At 45.9% G+C, this 22,926-nt stretch overlaps 1 protein-coding gene across 5 annotated transcripts in view; it reads right to left on the bottom strand.

The window, feature by feature from the left end:
• col16a1 (collagen, type XVI, alpha 1) overlaps nt 1–22,926 on the bottom strand; it is a 512,937-nt gene that overhangs the window by 225,627 nt on the left and 264,384 nt on the right. For all 5 annotated transcript variants that reach the window (XM_041212846.1, XM_041212840.1, XM_041212847.1 and 2 more), the window contains 6 exons: nt 22,058–22,180; nt 13,065–13,172; nt 7,013–7,135; nt 3,899–3,952; nt 3,757–3,798; nt 1,410–1,445 (listed from right to left, as the gene is read on the bottom strand). In XM_041212846.1, the coding sequence (XP_041068780.1) occupies nt 1,410–1,445; nt 3,757–3,798; nt 3,899–3,952; nt 7,013–7,135; nt 13,065–13,172; nt 22,058–22,180 (486 nt within the window). The remainder of the gene's footprint in view (nt 1–1,409; nt 1,446–3,756; nt 3,799–3,898; nt 3,953–7,012; nt 7,136–13,064; nt 13,173–22,057; nt 22,181–22,926) is intronic.

Raw genomic sequence — 22,926 nt, 5'->3', positions numbered from 1 at the left:
TCCAGGCACCTCGCAGCCCATGGCTGCCTCAGGGCTTTTCCTCGAGTCGGCTGGTTCAACTCCAGCTTGCACCATAATGAAAATCCTGTCCTTATTGGCACTTTTTCCCAGAGAGGGCAGGCTGAGTTGGGAATTTTCCCAACTCTCCATCCTGCTTTGAGGATGAAAGTCTAACCCATTATGTCTGAGGTTGGGGGTTGAGGTGGGGATGGGGGGTCCAGAACAAGTGAGAATTGGAGTCAGGCCATTCAGAGGTGATGTCTGGAAGCACTTGCTAACATAAAGAGTGTGGAAATTGGGAACCCTCTCCCCTGGGGCTGGCCATTGGCTGAAACTTCCAAATCTGAGATTGATTGATTTTTATTCCATTACAGCATTGAAGATTTTACAACTAATTCTGCCCAATGAAGTTAAGATATAGATCAACCATGATCTCACAATGTTGGAACAGGCTCGAGGGGCTGAATGGCCTCCTCCTGTTCCTATGCTCTTCTGTGAAGAACTGGACAAGCTCAGTCTCTTTGCTCCTGGCATTGATTGTACAATAGGCTGCTGCCTATGAATGATTAGGTTCATCTACTAAAGAGCTGAGGGTGGGGCCCATGACCTGTACTCCCAGCAATCTGGCCACACTTAAAGGAAGCAGAGCACCAGGCTCAGACTGGAGATCAACCACTCACCTTTGGGCATCACCCCTTCAAATCCGCTACACAATGTGTCTGGAACAGCCTCCAATGGCTCTACAGGAGGTTTTGAGCACTGAGTGGCGAAGTGGGTAAATTGAAAACTAACCATAGAATATTACAGGGTAGATGGAAGCCACTCGGTCCATCATTCCTTTGCTGGCTCGATTGGGCATTTAACCAATTAGTTCCCTCCTTGTTCTATCCCCAAAGCCCCACACTTTCTCCTTTTCAAGTGTTTATCCAGTTCCCTTTTGAAAGTTAACATTGAACCTGTTTCCACCGCCCTTTCAGGCAGCGTGTTCCAGATCGCAACAACTCACTGTGTAAAAACAATCCTCATCTCCCTCTGGTTATTTTGCCAATGATCTTAAATGTGGTTCACCTGGTTACTGACCCCTGGCCACTGAACAGTTTTTTTGTGAAGCTGGCAATGGTATGGTGACCCAGGTACCAACAGGCATGGGAACCATTGACCAGTTCTCATGGCAGGCGGTGGGCACGTTATGTCTGGAGCTGGGTGTAAGCTGCTCTCACACACCGATACTGGGAGACTGCACCCCACACCCAGGCTCATAACTACAGACTAACACTCTAGGTTTCTGGATTGAAAACAGGTGAGTTTGACTGGCACAGGTGAGATGCCATTCTTCAATGTCAAAGGGTAAAAGTCAAGGATCAGCAGTCACTCTCATTTCTCTGTCAGAATTCCAAGGATTTACTCACCGGATTTCCTGGCTTTCCCATTAAGCCATCCTTTCCCTAAAAATAAACAAATAAACTTAATTATTTTTGGAATGCGTATTAGCACTGAACCAGTGAGATTACCTCCATAAAGAATTGCCACACAATTCACAAAATCTGACCAAGTGCAATTTCTGACTATTTCTTTCATGGGGTGTGGGTGTCACTGGCAACGCCAGCATTTGTTGCTCATCCCTAGTTTCCCATGAACTGATTGGCTTGCTCAGCCATTGCAGAGGGCAGTTAAGAGTCCATCACATTGCTGTGGGTCTCTAGTTACATGGAGGCCAGACTGGGTAAGTATGGCAGATTTCCTTCCCGAAAGGAAAATGAGTTTATACAAAGATCGATGATAGTTTCATGGTCACCATTACTGAGAGTAGCTTTCAATTCCAGATTTATTAACTGAATTTAAATTCCATCAGCCGTCATAGTGGGATTTGAACCAGTGTCCCCAGAGTATTACAAACAGAAACAGAAAATGCTGTAAAAACTCAGCAGGTCTAACAGCATCTGTGGAGAGAAAGACAGAGTTAACATTTTGAGTCTGTATGACTCTTCTTCAGAACTGTTTTGAGGCACACGGACTCAAAATGTTAACTCCGTATTTCTCTCCACAGAGGCTGTTAGGCCTGCTGAATTTTTACAGCATTTTCTGTTTTTGTTTCAGATTTCCAGCATCTGCAGTGTTTTGCTTTTATCCCCAGAGTATTAACCTGAGCCTCTGGATTACTAATCCAGTGATATTACCATTACACCAAGCTCACTCCCACCATCTCCTGACAGGGAAAGGGTGGTCAGAGAGATGGAGACACAGAGACAGGAAGAGACCAAGAAAGAGGGGAACTGAGGCAGAAAGCTAGAGGAGGACAGAAAGAGGCAAAGAGAGACCGAGATTGAGGGAGGACACACAGGGCGGAATCTTCCCAGCCCCATGGAGGTAGATTAGGAGGAAACTTGGAAATTAGCACACCAGGTCAGATATCTGAGGCGTTCCCATATGTGAGGGACCATGTGGAGGCAGAAGTTACCTGCCTGGTAGCGATGGATAACCAATTAGGTCCCTTAATGGCCCAATTGGGAGAAGGTTGATGGCATCGGCAGGATTTTCCTGACAGCAGACAGGCCCCACCCAGGGACTGAAGCCTGGCGTGTAACTGGAGGCGGCTTCTCAGTAACAGGACAGAGGGCCATTAACATCTCCTCTTCACCGTTCCAGCCTGGAGCCCACTGGGGTGAGAGGGTGCCAACCATAAGCCTACCTGTGGTTTCTCTTTCAGCTCCCATCCCACACCCTCACCTCTGACCCCCTCTTAATTCTCATCCACTCGTCTCTTAGTGGCATCACCCAAAAACAGTGTTAGTGTCCACATGTGCGATGATGTCACCCAGCCCTAACTCACCAGCTCCCATCTCAACCTAGAAACTGCCCCACGGTTATCAGACTGCTTATCTGACATACAGTATTGGAGCAAGAATTCCTTCCAACTAAATACTGGGAAAACCAAAGGCCTTGTTTTCAGTCCCTGCAACAAATTCTATTCTGCAGCTTAACTCTGACCCGCTCCCTGGTAACTGTTGGGGGCCAAAGCAGACAGCTTGTATCCTTCAAGTCCTGAGATGAGCTTCTGATCCCAAATCCTCCCCACCATCAAGACTGTCTAATTCTACCTCAGTAATGTTCCCCGTTTCTGTCCCTGTCTCAACTCATCTGCCGCTGAACCATCATCCATGCCTTTTGTATCTCTTGACCATTCCGACACCCTCCTGGGCAGCCTCCAATCTTCCACCCTACAGAAACGTGAGCTCAGCCTAAACCCTGCTACATGTATCCTACCTTGCACCGAGCCTTGCTTACACATTACCCCCTCTGCTCGCTGACTCACATTGACAAAACATTGATTTTCAAATTCTCACCTTTCTTTTCAAATCCCTTTATGGCCTCGATCCTCTCTATCACTGTCATCACCTCCAGCCTTATAACCCTTCAGGAAATCTGCACTCATCTAATTCTGGTCTCTTGCACATCCCCAACATTAATCACTTGACCATTGGTGTGCCTGGCCCCCAGGCTCTGGAATTCTCTCCCTGGCCCTCTCTCCCTCCTTTATATTTCCAAGCCAGGATGGTGAGTGGCTTCCAGGGGAAATTGCGGCTGGTGGTGTTCCCATGCACCTGCTGCCTCTTGGAGCAAGCTTTTGGTCATCTGATCTAATATCTCCTTATGTGGTTTGGCATCATATTTTGTTTGTAAACGTTTCCGTGGATCACTTTGGGACACTTTACCATGTTAATGGTGACACGATATAAATACAAGCTGATTACTCACTGGCAGTCCGGGCAGTCCTTTCCCAGGAGGTCCTGCCTGTCCCTGTTAGGTGGAAAGGGAATGATTATTAATACACTAATCACATCAAGCTGCAACAAGCAAAAAGAACCATTGAGCTTGAGTGTCAAGACCTCACACTTACCTTTTCACCCTTCATACCTGGAGATCCCGTCAATCCCTGCAGTCCTGGTTCACCCTAAGTTAATTCAACATTAGGAAGTTACTAGGAGATCTAATTTTACATACATTTTTGCTTATATTTAGTAATTTCTTCTCTTTTCCTGAAGACAAAATGTTTGTTGGGGTACAGTTCCAAAGGTTGTGAAGCCTCCTCCCTTTCCTTCCTCTCCCCATCCCTCACCCAAGGCTCCATCTTCAGGGGGTGTGAGCCAGACAGAGACACAAAAACATTTACAGACGCACACAAGTCAGGAGTGTGATGGAATACTCTACACTTGCCTGGACAAGTGCAGCTCCAACAACACTCAAGAAGCTTGACACCATCCAAAACAAAGCAGCCTGCTTGATCGTCACCCCACCCACAAATATTCACTTCACAGTGGCAGCAGTGTGTACCATCTACAAGATGCACTGCAAGAATTCACCAAAGCTCCTTCGGCAGCACCTTCCAAACCCACAACCTCTACCATCTAGAAGGACGAGGGCAGCAGACACTTGGGAATGCCATAACCTGGAAGTTAAACTCCAAGTCACTCACCATCTTGACTTGGAAATATATCGCTGTTCCTTCACTGTCACTGGGTCAAAATCCTGGAACTCCCTTCCTAACAGCACTGCAAGTGTATCTACATCACATGGACTGCAGCAGTTCAAGAAGGCAGCTCACCACCACCTTCCCAAAGGCAACTGGGGATGGGAAATAAATGCTGGCCCAGCCAGCAATGCCCACATCCAATAAATAAGTTTAAAAAAAACAGACACAAACATACCAATGGGGCATAAAAGTCAAGGGCCAATCAAATGGCCAGCAACTCTAAGTCCCAGCAGCCCACTGGGAGAAATGGCCATTGTTGGGACTGCAGGGTCCATGATAGAAGCAAGCTGCAAAGGAGCCTGGAACAAAGGTGAGTCTAGACTTTCACTGAGGCCAGGGTGGCAGGCCTCGGCTAGGAGGACGAGGGGGGAGGGGAGACGGGGTACCTCGGTGTGGGAAGACCTTGGGGGTGGGCCTCTGATGGATACAAGCAGCCTGTAAAGGAGGCAAGCATCCCCACCCTCCTTGACGAGCCACTAGCTTGACCAGTGAAATTTACCAGGCTGCACACACTCCCACCATGGGTACAATTCCATTTATTGGCCGCGGGCAGGCAGGCTTCCTGCTGCCTCTCCCACTACTGGTAAAATTATGGCACAGGGTAGAGGTGGACAGCAAGATGCCCAATTTTTCCTATACCCCTACACACATACACAGACACGCACGCGCACACACGCAAAGACACATGCACATACAGGTTCACGCGTGCAGGCAGACACACGCACACACAGACCCACGCACACACTGAGACACATACATAGGCTCATGCATGCACATATGCCCACAGACAGGCACAGACAGACATGCATGTGCACGCACACACACACAGACACTAACATGCAGGCAAATACACCCACACACAGACGTATAAACACAGACACGCACACACGTGCGCACATCTACACACACACACACACGAAGCCGCACATCCCCACTAACTTGCAGGTGCCAGAAGCAAGTCAGCATGATCTTCCCCTCATGAACCTCAAGTTGCTGAGGGTAATAATCCAGCAATTCTAGGAGAGATCAACAAACTGAGTACCGTCCAGGGCTCTAATCTGGAGTCTCTTGGCTCATTAGATCTCTCTAGCATGTGGGATATCACAACAGGAGAATTGGGAGAATATACAGGGAAATTATAGCTCTTTTCCCCTGGTTTTGCTCTCTCTCCAGGCAGGAGAGTATGTAGTGACCTGATCCAGTGCTCTGTTACTGAGGCTCTCTAACGGGTACCAGAGGATGGGTGAATGCAGTTTTCCATGTCTTTATGGCATCATTTCAGTCCACAGTTTCCCGAAAAACCATAGCTCAGCTGATGGGCATTACCTCAACAAGCCGGGGGCACAAACAATCCCCATTGTACTATCACTGTGCCTGTTGGGACAAATCATTACACTCACTTTACTTTCTCCTTGGCTCTTAGGCTTTGCTCCTCCCCTCTCATTGCTCCTAGCTTCACAAACAAGCCTGTGGCCTATTGCCATGAGTTCATTTTCCCAGATCAGGATGGACACCGCAACATTTTGGGCAGCACTGAGATGGTGATCAGGTGACTCTGGGAATGTGATTAAGCCATAATCTTATTCACAAAAAAAGTGCAAAGTCACCAGCATTGTCCCTAATGGCACAAACCCAGATCAAACATTTCAAAAAGGAAGAAACACATCAGCTACAAGAAATTATAGGTCAGAATGAGAGAACAGAGACAGAAAGAGAGATCAGAAACTGAGAGAGAGAGAAACAGAGCGAGAGATCAGAAATGGAGAGGGAGAAACAGAGCAAGGGATCAGAGACAGTGAGAAACAAAGCGAGAGATCAGAAACTGAGAGAGAGAAACAGAGCGAGAGATCAGAAACGGAGAGAGAGAAACAGAGTGAGAGATTAGAAACTGAGAGAGAGAAACAGAGCGAGAGATCAGAAACTGAGAGAGAAACAGAGCGAGAGATCAGAAACTGAGAGAGAAACAGAGCGAGAGATCAGACACAGAGAAACAGAGTGAAAGATCAGAAACAGAGAGAGAAACAGAGCGAGAGATCAGAAACAGAGAGAAACAGAGCAAGAGATCAGAAACTGAGAGAGAGAAACAGAGCGAGAGGTCAGAGACAGAGGGAGAAACAGCGAGAGGTCAGGGACAAAGAGAGAAGCAGAGCGAGACATCAGGGACAAAGAGAAACAGAGCGAGAGATCAGGGACAGAGAGAGAAACAGAGCGATAGATCAGAGGTGGAGAGAGAAACAGAGCGAGAGATCAGAGACAGAGAGAGAAACAGAGCGAGAGATCAGAAACGGAGAGAGAAACAGAGTAAGGGATCAGAGACAGAGAGAAATAGAGATTGAGAGTTTGGATATTGAGATACACACAGACTGGAATAATTTACAAACAGGTGTTTTATATAGTTCTTTTCCTGAGCAGTTTAGTCAGTGTAATACTGTCTCTGGTGGATGTACACTTTACAGTCTGCTTTTAATGACTTGGCCTCACATGTTTTCCTGGTTCTCCTGTCCCAGGTGGTCCAGGGTCTCCCTGAGGGCCTGGTTTCCCTGGAAGTCCTATCACGTCTTTGAAGTCTTCTGGAATGGTGGGGCAAATCTCACACTGATCCCCCTGCACAACACAATAAGACCTTAGTACAGACTGTGTTAATCAAATAAAACCTGCCAGGTCACAGCTCTAGAGGAAGAGGATTCACTAAAACCAGAGGAACAGTGGGATTAATGGAGCGGAATTAGATAAATTATTGAGAGATGAATGGAACAGCAATTGGAAAGAGTTGTTTGGGATTGAAGTCACAAAGTGAGGTGGCAGGAATTGGATGTTGGCAGGCCACACAATATTATAGGGTGATGATTGGGAAATGCTCAACATCAAGTGGCAAAATGGCCAGGCCATGGTCATTATTCACTCAACACATGAAGTCCAGCAGTTCAAGGAGATAGCCTATCACCACCTTCCCAAGGCAACCAGAGATGGGCAATAAATGCCAGCTTTGCCAGTGACTCCCACATTCTGAGAACAAACAAGGTTATTGATGACTGCTTTCTAATGAAGTACTGAGTAGAGGTGAGATTCAAATTCATTATTCTCCGCAGCTGGAGGCAGGTGAACACATCTGCTGACATGACCTTTGTGTCAACAGAGTCTGTATTCCAGGAAAGGGTGAAATGCATTCCCATGTAGCTGAAGGTGCAGGCTCAAGACAGATACTTTAAGGGCTGGACCATTTCAGGAGGCTGCTTTAAGCAATTATCTTTTTGGGGGAGGAAGGTGAGGAGTGGCAGATGGGTCCCACTTTTTCCAGTTTCAGCAAGGTTTGTCTAGTGAAACCAGATGTAACTGCCGAACCCAACAGAGATGACACTTGACACACAAGCAGAATCCCACTTCATCAGCATGGGCCCAGTTCACCAGCTGATGCTATGTCCCACTTGGGGCCTGGCTCAAGCACCTGACTCAAGGAATCCCTGAGTCACAACTCAGAAAGTCAGATGGTGAAGGATATAATTGGAGCCTCATCTTTATACACTTTACAAGCTTCTACTTACAGAGATATATATTACCTATTGTACACCCTCAATCGACAACTGCACTTTCAGCCTTCTCAAAAATTTAACACTGGTGAGTTCCCAATGATTACCTACTATCTGAATACAGTTAATCTTCAATTAATGTACAATTAACATCAAGGACACTCCCACCCCTTTTATAATAGCATGGATTGAGGATTGGTTACCCAACAGGAAACCAAGAGTAGGCATAAATAGGTATTTTTCAGGTTGGCAAGATGTAACCAATGGAGTTCAGTTTTGGGCCTCAACTGTCTACAATCTATATCAATGGCTTGGATGACAGGATTGAATGTAGAGTTGCTAAATTTGCTGATGACACAAAGACAGGTAGGAGAGTAAGTTGTGAAGAGGACATAAGGAATCTGCAAAGGGATAGAGATAGGTAAAGCGAGTGGGCAAACATTTGGCAGATGAAGTATAAAGTGGGAAAATGTGAACTTGTCCACTTCAGCATGAAGAATAAAAAAGCAATATGTTATTTAAATAGAGAGAGAGATTGCAGAGCTCTGAGGCACAGTGGGATCTGGGTGTTCTGGTGCATGCATCATAATAAATTAGTATGTAGGTACAACAAGTGATTAGGAAGGTAAATGGGATGTTGCTGTTTATTGTGAGGGTAATGAGATATAAAAGTAGGGATGTTTAGCTACAGTTGTATTCAGTATTGGTGAGACAAAAAACAGAGTAGGAATAAATGGGTTATTTTCAGATTGGCAGGCTGTGACTAGTGAAGTCCTGCAAGGATCCCAGATATTCATAATCTATATCAACAATTTGGATGTGGGGGTTAAATGTAATATTTCCAAGTTTGCAGATGACACAAAATTGGTGGAAGTGTGAGTTGTGAGGAAGATGCAAAGATGTTTCAAGAGAATTTGGAGAGGCTAAGTGAATGGGCAAAAATTTGGCAGATGGAATACAATGTGGAGAAATGTGAGGTTACTCACTTTGGTAGCAAAAACAGAAATAGAGCATTTCTTAAATGGCGTGAGGCTGGGAAATGTGAACTTCAAAGGCACTTGGGTGTCCTTGCTCATGAGACACTGAAAGCTAGTAAGGAGGTACAGCAAACAATTTAAAAAGTAAATGGTCTTTTATTGCAAGAGGGTTTGAGTATTGGAGTAAAGATGTTTGCTTCAATCATAAAGAGCCTTGGTGAGGCCACACCTGGAGTATTGTGTGCAGTTTTGGTCTCAGTACTTAAGGAAAGAAATACTTACCACAGAGGGAGTGCAACAAGGGTTCACTAAATTAATTCCTGGGATGGAGGGATTGTCCTTTCAGGAAAGAGTAAATGGACTCGGCCTTTATTCTCTGGAGTTTAGAAGAATGAAAGGTTATCTTGCTCAAACATACAAAATTCTTACAGGGCTCAAGAGGGTAGATGCAGGAAGAGTGTTTCCCCTGCCCCGTGGGGATGGGGGGTTTGGGGGTGGGTGGGGGGGGTTGTAGAACCAGGAGACACAATTTCAGAATAAGAGGCAGGACATTTAGGACTGAGATGCGGAGGAATTTCTTCACTCAGGAGATGAAGAATCTTTGGAATTCTCTGCCCCAGAGGGCTGTGGAGACTCAGTCGTTGAGTATGTTCAAGGCTGATTTCTATATATTAAAAACACCAAGGGGATAGTGCAGGAAAATGGTGTTGAAGTAGAAGATTAGCCATGATCTCACTGAATGGCAGAGTGAGCTCGAAGGGCTGAAATGGCCCAACCCTGTTCCTATTTCTCATGCTCTTATAAAAACAAAAAAACTGCGGATGCTGGAAATCCAAAACAAAAACAGAATTACCTGGAAAAACTCAGCAGGTCTGGCAGCATCGGCGGAGAAGAAAAGAGTTGACGTTTCGAGTCCTCATGACCCTTCGACAGAACTTGCGTTCGAGTCCAAGAAAGAGTTGAAATATAAGCTGGTTTAAGGTGTGTGTGTGGGGGGCGGAGAGATAGAGAGACAAAGAGGTGGAGGGGGGTGGGGTGTGGTTGTAGGGACAAACAAGCAGTGATAGAAGCAGATCATCAAAAGATGTCAACGACAATAGTACAATAGAACACATAGGTGTTAAAATTAAAGTTGGTGATATTATCTAAACGAATGTGCTAATTAAGAATGGATGGTAGGGCACTCAAGGTATAGCTCTAGTGGGGGTTTTTTTTTAATTTTTTTTTTATATAATGGAAATAGGTGGGAAAAGGAAAATCTTTATAATTTATTAGAAAAAAAAAAGGGAAGGGGGAAACAGAAAGGGGGTGGGGATGGGGGAGGGAGCTTACGACCTAAAGTTGTTGAATTCAATATTCAGTCCAGAAGGCTGTAAAGTCCCTAGTCGGAAGATGAGGTGTTGTTCCTCCAGTTTGCGTTGGGCTTCACTGGAACAATGCAGCAAGCCAAGGACAGACATGTGGGCAAGAGAGCAGGGTGGAGTGTTGAAATGGCAAGCGACAGGGAGGTTTGGGTCATTCTTGCGGACAGACCGCAGGTGTTCTGCAAAGCGGTCGCCCAGTTTACGTTTGGTCTCTCCAATGTAGAGGAGACCACATTGGGAGCAACGAATGCAGTAGACTAAGTTGGGGGAAATGCAAGTGAAATGCTGCTTCACTTGAAAGGAGTGTTTGGGTCCTTGGACGGTGAGGAGAGAGGAAGTGAAGGGGCAGGTGTTGCATCTTTTGCATGGGCATGGGGTGGTGCCATAGGAGGGGGTTGAGGAGTAGGGGGTGATGGAGGAGTGGACCAGGGTGTCCCGGAGGGAGCAATCCCTACGGAATGCCGATAAGGGGGGTGAAGGGAAGATGTGTTTGGTGGTGACATCATGCTGGAGTTGGCGGAAATGGTGGAGGATGAACCTTTGAATGCGGAGGCTGGTGGGGTGATAAGTGAGGACAAGGGGGACCCTATCATGTTTCTGGGAGGGAGGAGAAGGCGTGAGGGCGGATGCGCGGGAGATGGGCAGGACACGGTTGAGGGCCCTGTCAACGACCGTGGGTGGAAAACCTCGGTTAAGGAAGAAGGAGGACATGTCAGAGGAACTGTTTGTGAATGTAGCATCATCGGAACAGATGCGACGGAGGCGAAGGAACTGAGAGAATGGGATGGAGTCCTTACAGGAAGCGGGGTGTGAGGAGCTGTAGTCGAGATAGCTGTGGGAGTCGGTGGGTTTGTAGTGGATATTGGTGGACAGTCTATCACCAGAGATTGAGACAGAGAGGTCAAGGAAGGGAAGGGAAGTGTCAGAGATGGACCACGTGAAAATGATGGAGGGGTGGAGATTGGAAGCAAAATTAATAAATTTTTCCAAGTCCTGACGAGAGCATGAAGCGGCACCGAAGTAATCATCGATGTACCGGAGAAAGAGTTGTGGAAGGGGGCCGGAGTAGGACTGCAACAAGGAATGTTCCACATACCCCATAAAGAGACAGGCATAGCTGGGGCCCATGCGGGTACCCATAGCCACACCTTTTATTTGGAGGAAGTGAGAGGAGTTGAAGGAGAAATTGTTCAGTGTGAGAACAAGTTCAGCCAGACGGAGGAGAGTAGTGGTGGATGGGGATTGTTCGGGCCTCTGTTCGAGGAAGAAGCTAAGGGCCCTCAGACCATCCTGGTGGGGGATGGAGGTGTAGAGGGATTGGACGTCCATGGTGAAGAGGAAGCGGTTGGGGCCAGGGAACTGGAAATTGTTGATGTGACGTAAGGTGTCAGAGGAATCACGGATGTAGGTGGGAAGGGACTGGACAAGGGGAGAGAGAAGGGAGTCAAGATAACGAGAAATGAGTTCTGTGGGGCAGGAACAAGCTGAGACGATCGGTCTACCGATGTATTCAGATCTAGAGTTTTGTGTATAGTTTTGGTCAGGAAAGGACATAATTGCATGAGAAGTAGTCCAGAGAAGGTTCACTTGACTAATGCCTGGGATGAGAGGTTATCCTATGAGGAAAGGTTGGACAGGCTGCGTCTGTATCCATTGGAGTTTAAAAGGTTGAGAAGTGATCATGTTGAAACATATAAGAACCTGAGGGGGCTTGACAGGATGGATGCTGAAAGGATATTTCCCCTTATGGGAGAGACTAGAACTAGGAGACACAGTTTAAAAATAAGGGGTTCCCCATTTAAGATGGAGATGAGAAGAAAATTCTTCTCTTAGATGATTGTGAGCCTATGGAACTCTCTTCCTCAGAGAGGAGTGGAGGCTGGGTCATTGAATATTTTTAAGGCAGAGTAGATAGATTCTTGATTGACAAGGGGGTCAAAAGGTATTGGGGGTAGGCGGAAACATGGAGTTGAGGCCACAATCAGATCAACCATGATCTTATTGAGTGACAGAGCAGGCTCGAGGGTGTCAATGATCTACTCCTGCTCCTAATTTGTATGGTCATATGTTCGTATGTCACAGGCATCGTGCATTATTAATCTGGACCTCAGCTACAGTTTCCCACCTTTACTCCAAGACTCTTGATCTCCTTAAATAACAAAAACCGTTTCAATCTCAGTCTTGAAAATTTCAATTTCCCGACTGTATGGGAGAGAGAATTCCAGGTTGACACCACACTTTGTGTAAAGACAAGTGCTTCCTGATTTCACTCCTGAATGTCCCAGATCTAATTTTAAGATTGTGCTCCCTTGTTCTTGATCCCCATCAGAGGAAATAACTTCTTCCTATCAATCTTACTAAATTCCTTTATCATTTTAAAGATCTAAATTGGATCACCCCTCAATATTTTATGTTCAAGGGAATACAAGTCAGGTTTATGAAATCTGTCATAGTGTAATCCTTTTATCCCCAGTTTTATTCTGGTAAACCTACTCTAGATCCCCTCCAGGCCAGTATATTCTTTCTGCTGTGTGGTGCCCAGAATTGAACACAGTTACTCCGAATGAGGTCTAACCGAGGCCTCTCTACAAAAGAATCCTCATTTTTTTCACCTTTGTATTCCAGCCCATTTAAGATAACGGCCAATGATAATTTGCTGACTCACCTTTTCACCTTTAAGTCCATGGCGGCCACGTACCCCTGGAATCCCAGGGATACCTGGAATTCCTTTTGTGCCCGGCTCTCCTGTGTCACCCTTTGGACCAGGATCACCCTAAATTAACAGGATTACAGAGTGAGTCACCAGTTATATGTATGCCTTATTAGAATTTAAATCCAAACCCCAGACTGCACACTTAACTTCTCATCATAATTGTCAACAGCAACAACAATTTATATTTATGACACAGGAAACATAGGAAATGGCCCCAAACTTCTCATACAGGCACAGATGTAGAGACTACAGCTGACAAGGACAGAAAAGAGCAGGAATTCATCCCGTCCCCACTTGCTGAGGTGATTTGTCAGGGTGAGGTGGTAGAATGGAGCTGTACACAAATTGCTTTAATGTGATTGGGGTCTCTCCCTCCCTTTGTAGTGGTCTCACCACCTCCCCTCACACACAGGAATTTGGACAAGCTGGACTGCTCCTGCGGTGTTTTCTGGGAGGTCGAAGGCAGCAAGGGTTAAGATCTATACTTCCGTCTACTGCCCAAGGGTGACTTGCTGGCCACCTCCCCCATGGTACTGTTGATGATCCATTAGATTATAATAATAATCAGGTTATAAAAGAGAGCACAAGATAACTCATAACATCGAGGAGCAGAGGGATTTATGTAGGTTCCCAGGGCATTAAAATCCTGACCACAGCAAGAACTGGACAACATTCAGGCTGAAAGGTAACATTTGTGTCACACAAGTGCTAGGTGTTGACCATCTCCAATAAGAGGAAAAAAACAAAAAAACTGCGGATGCTGGAAATCCAAAACAAAAACAGAATTACCTGGAAAAACTCAGCAGGTCTGGCAGCATCGGCGGAGAAGAAAAGAGTTGACGTTTCGAGTCCTCATGACCCTTCGACAAGTTCTGTCGAAGGGTCATGAGGACTCGAAACGTCAACTCTTTTCTTCTCCGCCGATGCTGCCAGACCTGCTGAGTTTTTCCAGGTAATCCAATAAGAGGAGTCTAACCACCTCAGTTTGACATTCAACAGCATTCTCATCTGTCACAGTGTGCAGTTATATTATACATTTTTAGAAAACTGTTTTGAGGACATATTTTGTAAACCTTGGATTGAATTTAAAGACAGTTTCCAAAATAGACTCTGAGGATCACCTGATTCTCTCCTTGTGGATTTGGGCTGGAGACTCTTCAGCCAAAGAGGCAACATCCTCAAATATATGCATTTGAAATCTAATGAGTGTTCCAAAAGAGCAAACAGTAACTCGTTAACTTGACGTCTTTTCCTCCAAACACACAGGGCGGGATTTTCCGCACCCACCCACCACTGGGATCTTCTGGTCCTGCCGCAAGTCAATGGACTTCTGGTTGTGGGGCCATCTCCCCCGCGACAGGGCTGGAAAATCCTGGCCATAGCACTAACTGATGAGCCTCTGTAAGGTGTGAACAACCTTAGCCCTTTTGATCATGACAGGTGGGAAGGGAGCTTCAGGTTGCTAAATGGCATTACCACTTACCATACATGGAATATGATTCAGCATTTTTGAGACAGTGACCAATGAAACTTGCCTGCTTAGAATAGAGAAAGGGAGCAAGCTGCCTAAAAGCAAATCCATTGAGAACTATCTTGAAGAAGCTTCAACCCAGGGAGAGACAAAAGCATCTAGAAACAGCTTACTATCTGCTGTAAAGTAACTAGGCAGTTAAAAGTGCTACGCCTGCAGAACAGAAGTAAGGAACCTAGTCTCCTTCCTGTAAACCTGATTCCACCTAAGCTCACATGTTAAAGCAATCTCTGGCAATTTGACAGTGGGAGCCATTGCAACTGTAGAGACAACTACAACCTCAAAACCTTCTCTCCAGACACTGAAACATCTTGACTTCAAAACATATCAGGCCTGAACCGAAAATGGACTAAACTTGATTCATGTTTATAAGTATCACAGAATTTTAATGGCACAGAAAGAGGCCATTTGACCCATCATGTTTGTACTGGCTCTCTAAATGAGCATTATGACCTAGTGCCATTGTCCTGCCTTTTCCCCATAGCCTTGCACATTGTTTCTATTCAAATATTCATCTAATGCCCTCTCAAATGCCTTGATTGAACTTGCCTCCACCACACTTCTAGGCAGTGCATTCCAGATCCGAACCACTCGCTGTGTGAAAAAGTTTTTTTTTCATGTCTCATTTGCTTCTTTTGCAAATCACTTTAAATCTGTGCTCTCTCACTCTTGATGCTTTTAAGAGAAGGAACAGCTTCTCCCTATCTACTCTGTCCAGCCCCCTCATGATTTTGAACATTTCTATCAAATCTCCTCTTAGGCTTCCTCTCTTCAAGCAGAACAGTCCCAACCTCTTCAATCTAGCCACATAGCTGAAGTTTCTCATCCCTGGAACCATTCTTGTAAACCTTTTCTGCACTCACTCCAGTGTGTTCACATCCTTCCTATAATGTGGCACCCAGAACTTTACACAATACTCCAGCTGAGGTCTAATGAGTGTCTTATATACATTCAGCATAACCTCCTTGCTCTTGTACTTTATGCACCCCCTTCAAAATTTCACCCCTTATCTTATATTGTCTGTCCATGTTCTTCCTACCAAAATGCATCACCTCACACTTCTCTGCATTGAATTTCATCCGTCACCAATCTGCCCACTCAACCAAATTGTCTATGTCCTTTTGAAGTTCTACACTGTCCTCCTCACAGTTTACAATACTCCCAAGCTTCATATCATCTGCAAACTTTGAAATTGTCCCCTGCACACTAAGATCTAGATCATTAATATATATTAGGAAAAGCAAAGGTCCCAATACTGAGCTCTGGGGAACTCCACTACAAACCTGAAAAATATACATTGACCATTACCATCTGCTTCCTATTTTTAAGCCAACTTTGTATCCACATTGCTACTGCCCCTTTTATTCCATGAACAATAGCTTTTCTCACAAGTCTCCTGTGTGGCTTTGTGTCAAATGCCTTTTCAAAGTCCATGTACACCACACTAACAGTATTGTTTACCTACATTTGTAACTATTCTTTGTGTATGTGTTTGTAATTTTATCTTTCCTTAGGTAACTTTCAGAGCATTAGCATGAAATAAGTTAACCGTATCTTTTTTTTTAAGTAAACAGGCTTTGCTGCTGGATTAATTTAAATTAACCCTGTCACTCCAAGGTTAAAAAATACACAATCCCAAACAAAAAAACAGCTGTTCATGGATGACTTTGGGGAAACACCTTCAAAGCGTCCATGACACATCATCACCATCATCAACATCCTGGGGGTTACCATTGACTAGCCATATAAACACTGTGGCTACAACAGCAGGTCAGAGGCTGGGAATTGTGCAAAGTGTAACCCACCTCCTGACTCCCCAAAGCCTGTCCACCATCTACAAGGCACAAGTCAGGAGTGTGCTGCAATACTCCCCACTCCAACAAAACTCAAGAAGCTCGACACCATCTAGGACAAAGCAGCCTGGTTTATTGGCATCTTCAACATTCACTCCCTCCATCACTGACGCATAGTGACAGCACTGTGTACCACCTACAAGATGCACACCTGCAACTCAACAAGGGTCCCTAGGCAGCACCTTCTAAACATGTGACCTCTACCACCTAGAAGGACAAGGGCAACAGACACATGGGAATAACACTGCCTGCAAGTTCCCCTCCAAGTCAATCACCATGCTGACTAGGAAATATATTGCCGTTCCTTCACTGTCACTGGGTCAAAATCAAGATCAAGAGAAGGTAAGAATCCAGAGGGAGGGGTCCAGGTAGAGGGAGACTTTTTCTCTTTCTCTCAAGTGCTAAGGAACGCAAGCTCCAACAACTCATCGACACCAACACCCATCTAGGACCCTCCACCCCTGCCCGTCCCTCCGTCCCCACCCCATCTTCCAATCCCAACCCCAGCCGTGTATTCACTATACCCCCTGATCTTCCCCTCTCTGATGCTGAACGTTCAGTGCTCAGCAAAGGACTTAGTTTCATACCCTTATGCCCTCACCTCAATGAATTTCGGGCTCGGCATGATGCTGAACTCTTCTTCCGCCGTCTTCGTCTCCGGGCTCACTTCTTTGGGCAGGAGTCCTCTCCCAGTTCAACGGATCCTTTTACCCATCTCCAGTATTCTCCCTCCACCTGGACCCCTCCCTCTGGATTCTTACCTTCTCTTGATCTTTTCACTAAGAACTGTCGGCGCGACATTAGTCGTCTCCATTTCTCTGCTCCTCTCACCCATTCTAACCTGTCTCTCTCTGAACTTACTGCACTCCATTCTCTCAGGTCCAACCCTGACATTGTCATCAAACCCGCTGACAAGGGTGGTGCTGTTGTTGTCTGGCGCACTGACCTCTACCTCGCGGAGGCTGAGCGTCAACTCGCAGACACTTCCTCCTACCTCTCCCTGGACCATGACGCCACCACTGAACATCAAGCCATTGTTTCCAGAACTGTCACTGACCTCATCTCCTCTGGGGATCTCCCTCCCACAGCTTCCAACCTGATATTCGCCCAACCTCGGACATGAAAGCAGGGTGGAGTGTTGAAATGGCAAGCACCGGTCTGTCCGCAAGCATTACCCAGACCTCCCTGTTGCTTGCCATTTCAACACTCCACCCTGCTCTCATGCCCACATGTCCGTCCTTGGCCTGCTGCATTGTTCCAATGAAGCTCAACGCAAACTGGAGGAACAGCACCTCACCTTCCAACTAGGCACTTTACAGCCTTCCGCACTGAGTATTGAGTTCAACAATTTTAGATCATGAGCTCTCTCCTCCATCCCCACCCCCTTTCCGAATCTCCCCCCCACCTTTTTTTTACAATAATTTATACAGATTTTTCTTTTCCCACCTATTTCCATTATTTTTAAATGTATTTCCATCCATTGTTTTATTTCTACCTTTTAGCCTTTTTCGATTCCTTCACCCTACCCCACCCCCACTAGGGCTATCTGTACCTTGCTTGTCCTGCTTTCTACCCTTAATTAGCACATTGCTTAGATAATATCACCATCTTCAACACCTCTTTGTCATTTTGTCTATGACATCTTATGGCTATCTCCACCTATCACTGGCCCTGTATCCAGCTCTACTTGTCCAAACCCCCCTTAAACCAGCTTATTTTCACCTCTCTTCTATTTTTACTTAGTTCTGTTGAAGAGTTATATGGACTCGAACCGTTAACTAGAGTATTGTGTCTGGTTCTGGTCACCACACTTTAGGGAGGATGTAAGGGTTCTTGAGAGGCTGCAGAGGGGATTTACCAGAATGTTTCCAGGGATGAGGGATTTAACTACAAGGTTAGATTAGAGAAGCTGGGGTTGTTCTCTTTGGGGCAAAGGAGATTGAGGGGAGATTTGAGAGAGATGTACCAGATTATAATGGGTTTAGATAATGTCGAAAAGCAAAAGCTGTTCCCATTAGCAGACTGTACAAAGACTGGGGCTCAGACTTAAAGTCTTGGGAAAGAAGTGAAGAGGGAAATATGAAGAAAAAGCGTTTTTACACAGTGAGTGGTAATGAGCTAGAACTCACTGCTTATGAGGGTGATGGAAGCAAAGGCAATGAATGATTTCAAAAGGAGATTGGATGGACACGAGTGAAATAAACTTGCAGAGATACGGGGACAGAGTGGGGGAATGGGATTATATTGTATTCATTGTATTACTCTACAGAGAGCCGACATGGAGCCTATGAGCCGAAGACCTCCTTTTGTGTTGTTATTGTTCTATGAATATGTCCAACTGGAGTTGACAATCCCCTCAGGTTAGACAGTCTGGATAAAAATCCAACAGGATGTTGGTGGGGAACAGTTCACTGGCTAACTTTATTGAGGAAGTTCTGTAAAAGTAGGTCCTGGGATTTCCTTCCCTCCCTCATAGGAAACCCACTACTTTCCACTCTCCATCTTTCCACCAATGATCCCTATCTGAACCTCAGCCCTCAGTGTCGGAACTCAAAATTTCAAATTTGAGACTGATAGAATTTTATCAGGCAAGGATATTGAGGGTTATGGAGCCAAGGTGGGTCGATAGAGTTAAGGTACAGGTCATCCATGATTTCAGACACGGAGCAGGCATGAAGGACTGAATGGCCTCCTCCTGTTCCTGTTTAACAGGCTCGAGAGACTGAATGGTTGTCTCCTGTTCCTGTTTAACAGGCGTGAGGGGCTGAATGGTCTCCTCCTGTTCCCGTGTAACAGGATCGAGGGACTGAGTGGAAGCCAGTGTGTCTCCAAGTGAGTGAAGAAGATAAACTGTACAATCTTTCCTCATTATTTGACAAAGCCATGAGGAACTCAGAAACAAGAGTAGACCATTCAGCCCCTCAAGCCTGTTAAACAGGAACAGGAGGAGACCATTCAACCCTCAAGCCTGTTATACTGGAACAGGAGGAGGCCATTCAGTCCTTCATGCCTGCTCTGTGTCTGATATCGTGGATGATCTGTACCTTAACTCTATCGACCCACCTTGGCTCCATAACCCTTAATATCCTTGCATGATAAAATTCTATCAGTCTCAAATTTGAAATTTTGAGTTGATACCGAGGGCTGAAATTTCCCGGCCCTGACTGGATCTGAATGTAAGCAGGCTGGTTAAAAAAAATTGCTGTGACATTGTGTGGCCAGAAGTCCCACCTCCATTTCTGCCCTCCACAATTTTCCAGAAGGCAGGGGAGAGCTTAGGCCCCTCAACCCACCCACACTAACTGAGGCCAATTAACAACATTATGGACTAATTAAAAACCTCCTGAAATATTTCCAATTTTCTCAAGGGATCTGGAGTTTAGCAGTTGTCTGAATTTAGCAGCTGCAGGAAGTGAGGACCATGTCTGGGCCAAGTCGTTGAGGCATATGAATTTAAAAAGGTAAGTAAGAATGCTTTTAAAGTTTAAAGGACTTAATCCTTTGATGTTAAATTTGCAGCAGCTCATCACCATTCAGGGGAAGGGCCAGCGAGAAGAACTCTGCCAGTTCAGGGAGTTGTCCCCCTGGCATCACTTGGGCATCAGGACAGTGGGTACAACTGTTTGGACTCCACCTGAGAACCAGGATGGGTGTATCTGGAAATCCTCAGAAATCATGGGCCTTGGAAATAAGGAACAGCAGCCTGCACAGAAGAGCAGGGCACCAGGCATCAGGAGGCAAGAGGAGGGGGGCGAGGGGCAAGGGGCACCAAGGCAAAGGAGCCACTACTCTGAACAAAGACTCTGCAGGCAGAGATGAAGTGACCTGGACATGACTGAGGACCAGTGTCAAAGGAGACTGCGGCTCACTAAGCAGATGTTCACAGACATCTGTATCCTCGTCAGTGCGGACCTCTGCAGCATCACACAGGCAGCTACACACTGGTGCATCAACCAGGTGACAGGTACCCTTCTTTACCTATGCTGGACAGCACATCAGGGTCACAACTAATGGGACATCTCAGGCTCAGAGGGTACAGGATCCGGTGTCTGGTGCGGTCAGTTAATGTCCTGCAAGGGTCCCGGTCATTCTGATGGTCTGCTGTGGTCTCCATAACATGAGCCTCCAGAGGGGTGTGCACCTTGTGGACAGTGAGGCCCTGGAAGGGGACAGCTCACTAGGCCAGGAGCAGGAGGTAAGAGAGAAGGAGGAATTGGAGGCAGAGGGAGGTGACAATGAAAAGAAAGATGCCCTGCTGCATGATTATCTCCAAGTCACTCATAGAGGAAGAGAAATCTCACTGAGCCAGGAGACCAAATAAGTAAAAGGTAACAAGCACAAAATAGTTTCCAACTAGATTTCTGGCTCAAAAACAGACCCAAGTCCTATTTCCACCTCCAAGTGGAAATCCCCCTTTATTCTCAAAAGCTTTAGGGGAGAGAGTTCCAGATTTCCAGTAGCCTTTGTGTGAAAGGTATCACCCTGATTGGTCTAGCTCTAACGTTAAGGTTCTGCCCCCTTGTTCTGGACTCTCCCACCAAAGGAAATAGTTTCTCTCTATCTACCCTATCAAATCTTTTCATCATCTTAAACACCTCAGTAAGACTACCCCTTAATCTTTTATATGCAAAGAAATACAAGCTTACTCTATGCAACCTGCCCTTATAATTTAGCCTTTTAGATCCAGTATAATTCTGGTGAATCTGTGCTATATCCTCACAAAACTGAACACAGTACTCGAGATCAGATTTATCCAGAGTTCTATACTGCTTTAACTTCCATCCCTTGATAATCCAGCCCTATTTAGATGGAGGCCAACATTCCATTAGCCTATTTAATTATTTTTTTGTTCCTGTTCTGATTAAAGGTCATCGGCCAGAAATGTTAACTCTGTTACTCTCTCCACAGGTGCAGCCTGACCTGCTGAATATTTCCAATTATTTCCAATGCTTTTTAGATTTATTTCAGATTTCCAGCATCTGCAGTTATTTTGCCTTTTTAATTATCTTGTGCACCTGCTCAATAGCTTTTAGCGATTTCTGTATTTGGACTCCTCAATCTCTGCACAGTTCCTAGCTTTGCATCACTTTGACAATACTCTGATCCAACTTTCTTTGGCCTTCACTCATCCTCTTGTCTGACGGAGATGGTTCTTCCATCCATCAGGGAAAGCTCAATTTCTCAGACTAATGACCAGGTGCTGATATTCAGCTGAGGTGAAGCACATCTGACTGTAGTTCTGAAACCCATAAAATGGCTTTTGACACACACACGGAGAGACAAATATTACAGTCACATCAACCCTGCGCAAAGCAGGGGTAAAGTCATGTTCCTGGATCACGGGGACAGGTAGTAATAATGATTTTCCAGTGAATCATCTGGAGTTGTGGGCACATTCCCCCCCTCCCAAACAGCTCTTCAATCAGCCTTACTCCATCTATTATCAGAAAAATGTTAATTGTTCCCATCACACACAACATTCCACAATACAGGCTAACTGATCTGTTTCCAAATTTGAGAAGGTGATGGTAAAACATGCAGCATGATCTGAAATTTCTCACCTGTCGGCCAGGTTGAGTTTGAGATGCAGGTTGTCTTTCAGTATAGCTCTTGTTTCCATCATCTGGGACAAATGTTTGGAGATGACCAGGTTGAGCAGTCAGACACGGCCCACATCCATCGCCCTGTGTTGTAAAGAGGAAGATGGTAGTTTCAGTGCATGTTACCACATCACTAACTACTGGCAATAACATGCCCTACGCCAGTCTGGAACTCACCCAAAAATAATTCAACAGCAGCCCACGTGGGTTCATTACACCGTGGCCGTGAACTTGCAGCTTCTGACTGACCACTCTACACCTTCATTCCTTCCGCACAACCATCTTCCTAACTGGACACTGCCTCCTGGAGGCTCAGAGCTGACTCCATCCCATCTGCATGTCAATTTCTTCCCACCACCCAAACACATGGGCTGGATTTTCGTGGAGGTGGTGGGAAGGGCGAGTCAGAAAACTTCCCGACCGGCAGACCAGTCTCCTTTAAAAAGGCTCCCGCTCACCAGGGCGCCGGGGGAGGGAGGGAGGTGGGGGCAGGCTCAAGGCGACGGCGGAGGTGGGCGGATGTTAAGGCCAGCAGGCTGGAACACCTACCTCCATTCATTGGGATGCCAGCCCAGATTTAAAGATGAATGTCAAGCTCTCAAGCACTCACCCCTCACGCATTCCAAATGCCCTCATATTCTCCTCATATTCTCCATGACCCCTCCATGGTCCCCCATATTCAGAATCACTGTGTAGAAGAGGCCCTTCGGCCCATCGAGTCTGCACCAACACGTGAGAAATACAACACGTGAGAAATACCTCACCTACCTACCTAATCCCATTTACCAGCACTTAGCCCATAGCCTTGAATGTTATGATGTGCCAAGTGC

Source organism: Carcharodon carcharias, chromosome 19 (genome assembly GCF_017639515.1).
Source record: "Carcharodon carcharias isolate sCarCar2 chromosome 19, sCarCar2.pri, whole genome shotgun sequence".
NCBI lineage: Eukaryota > Metazoa > Chordata > Chondrichthyes > Lamniformes > Lamnidae > Carcharodon > Carcharodon carcharias.
Note: the sequence above shows the minus strand (reverse complement) of the source record. Positions and strands in the feature narration are given on the sequence as shown.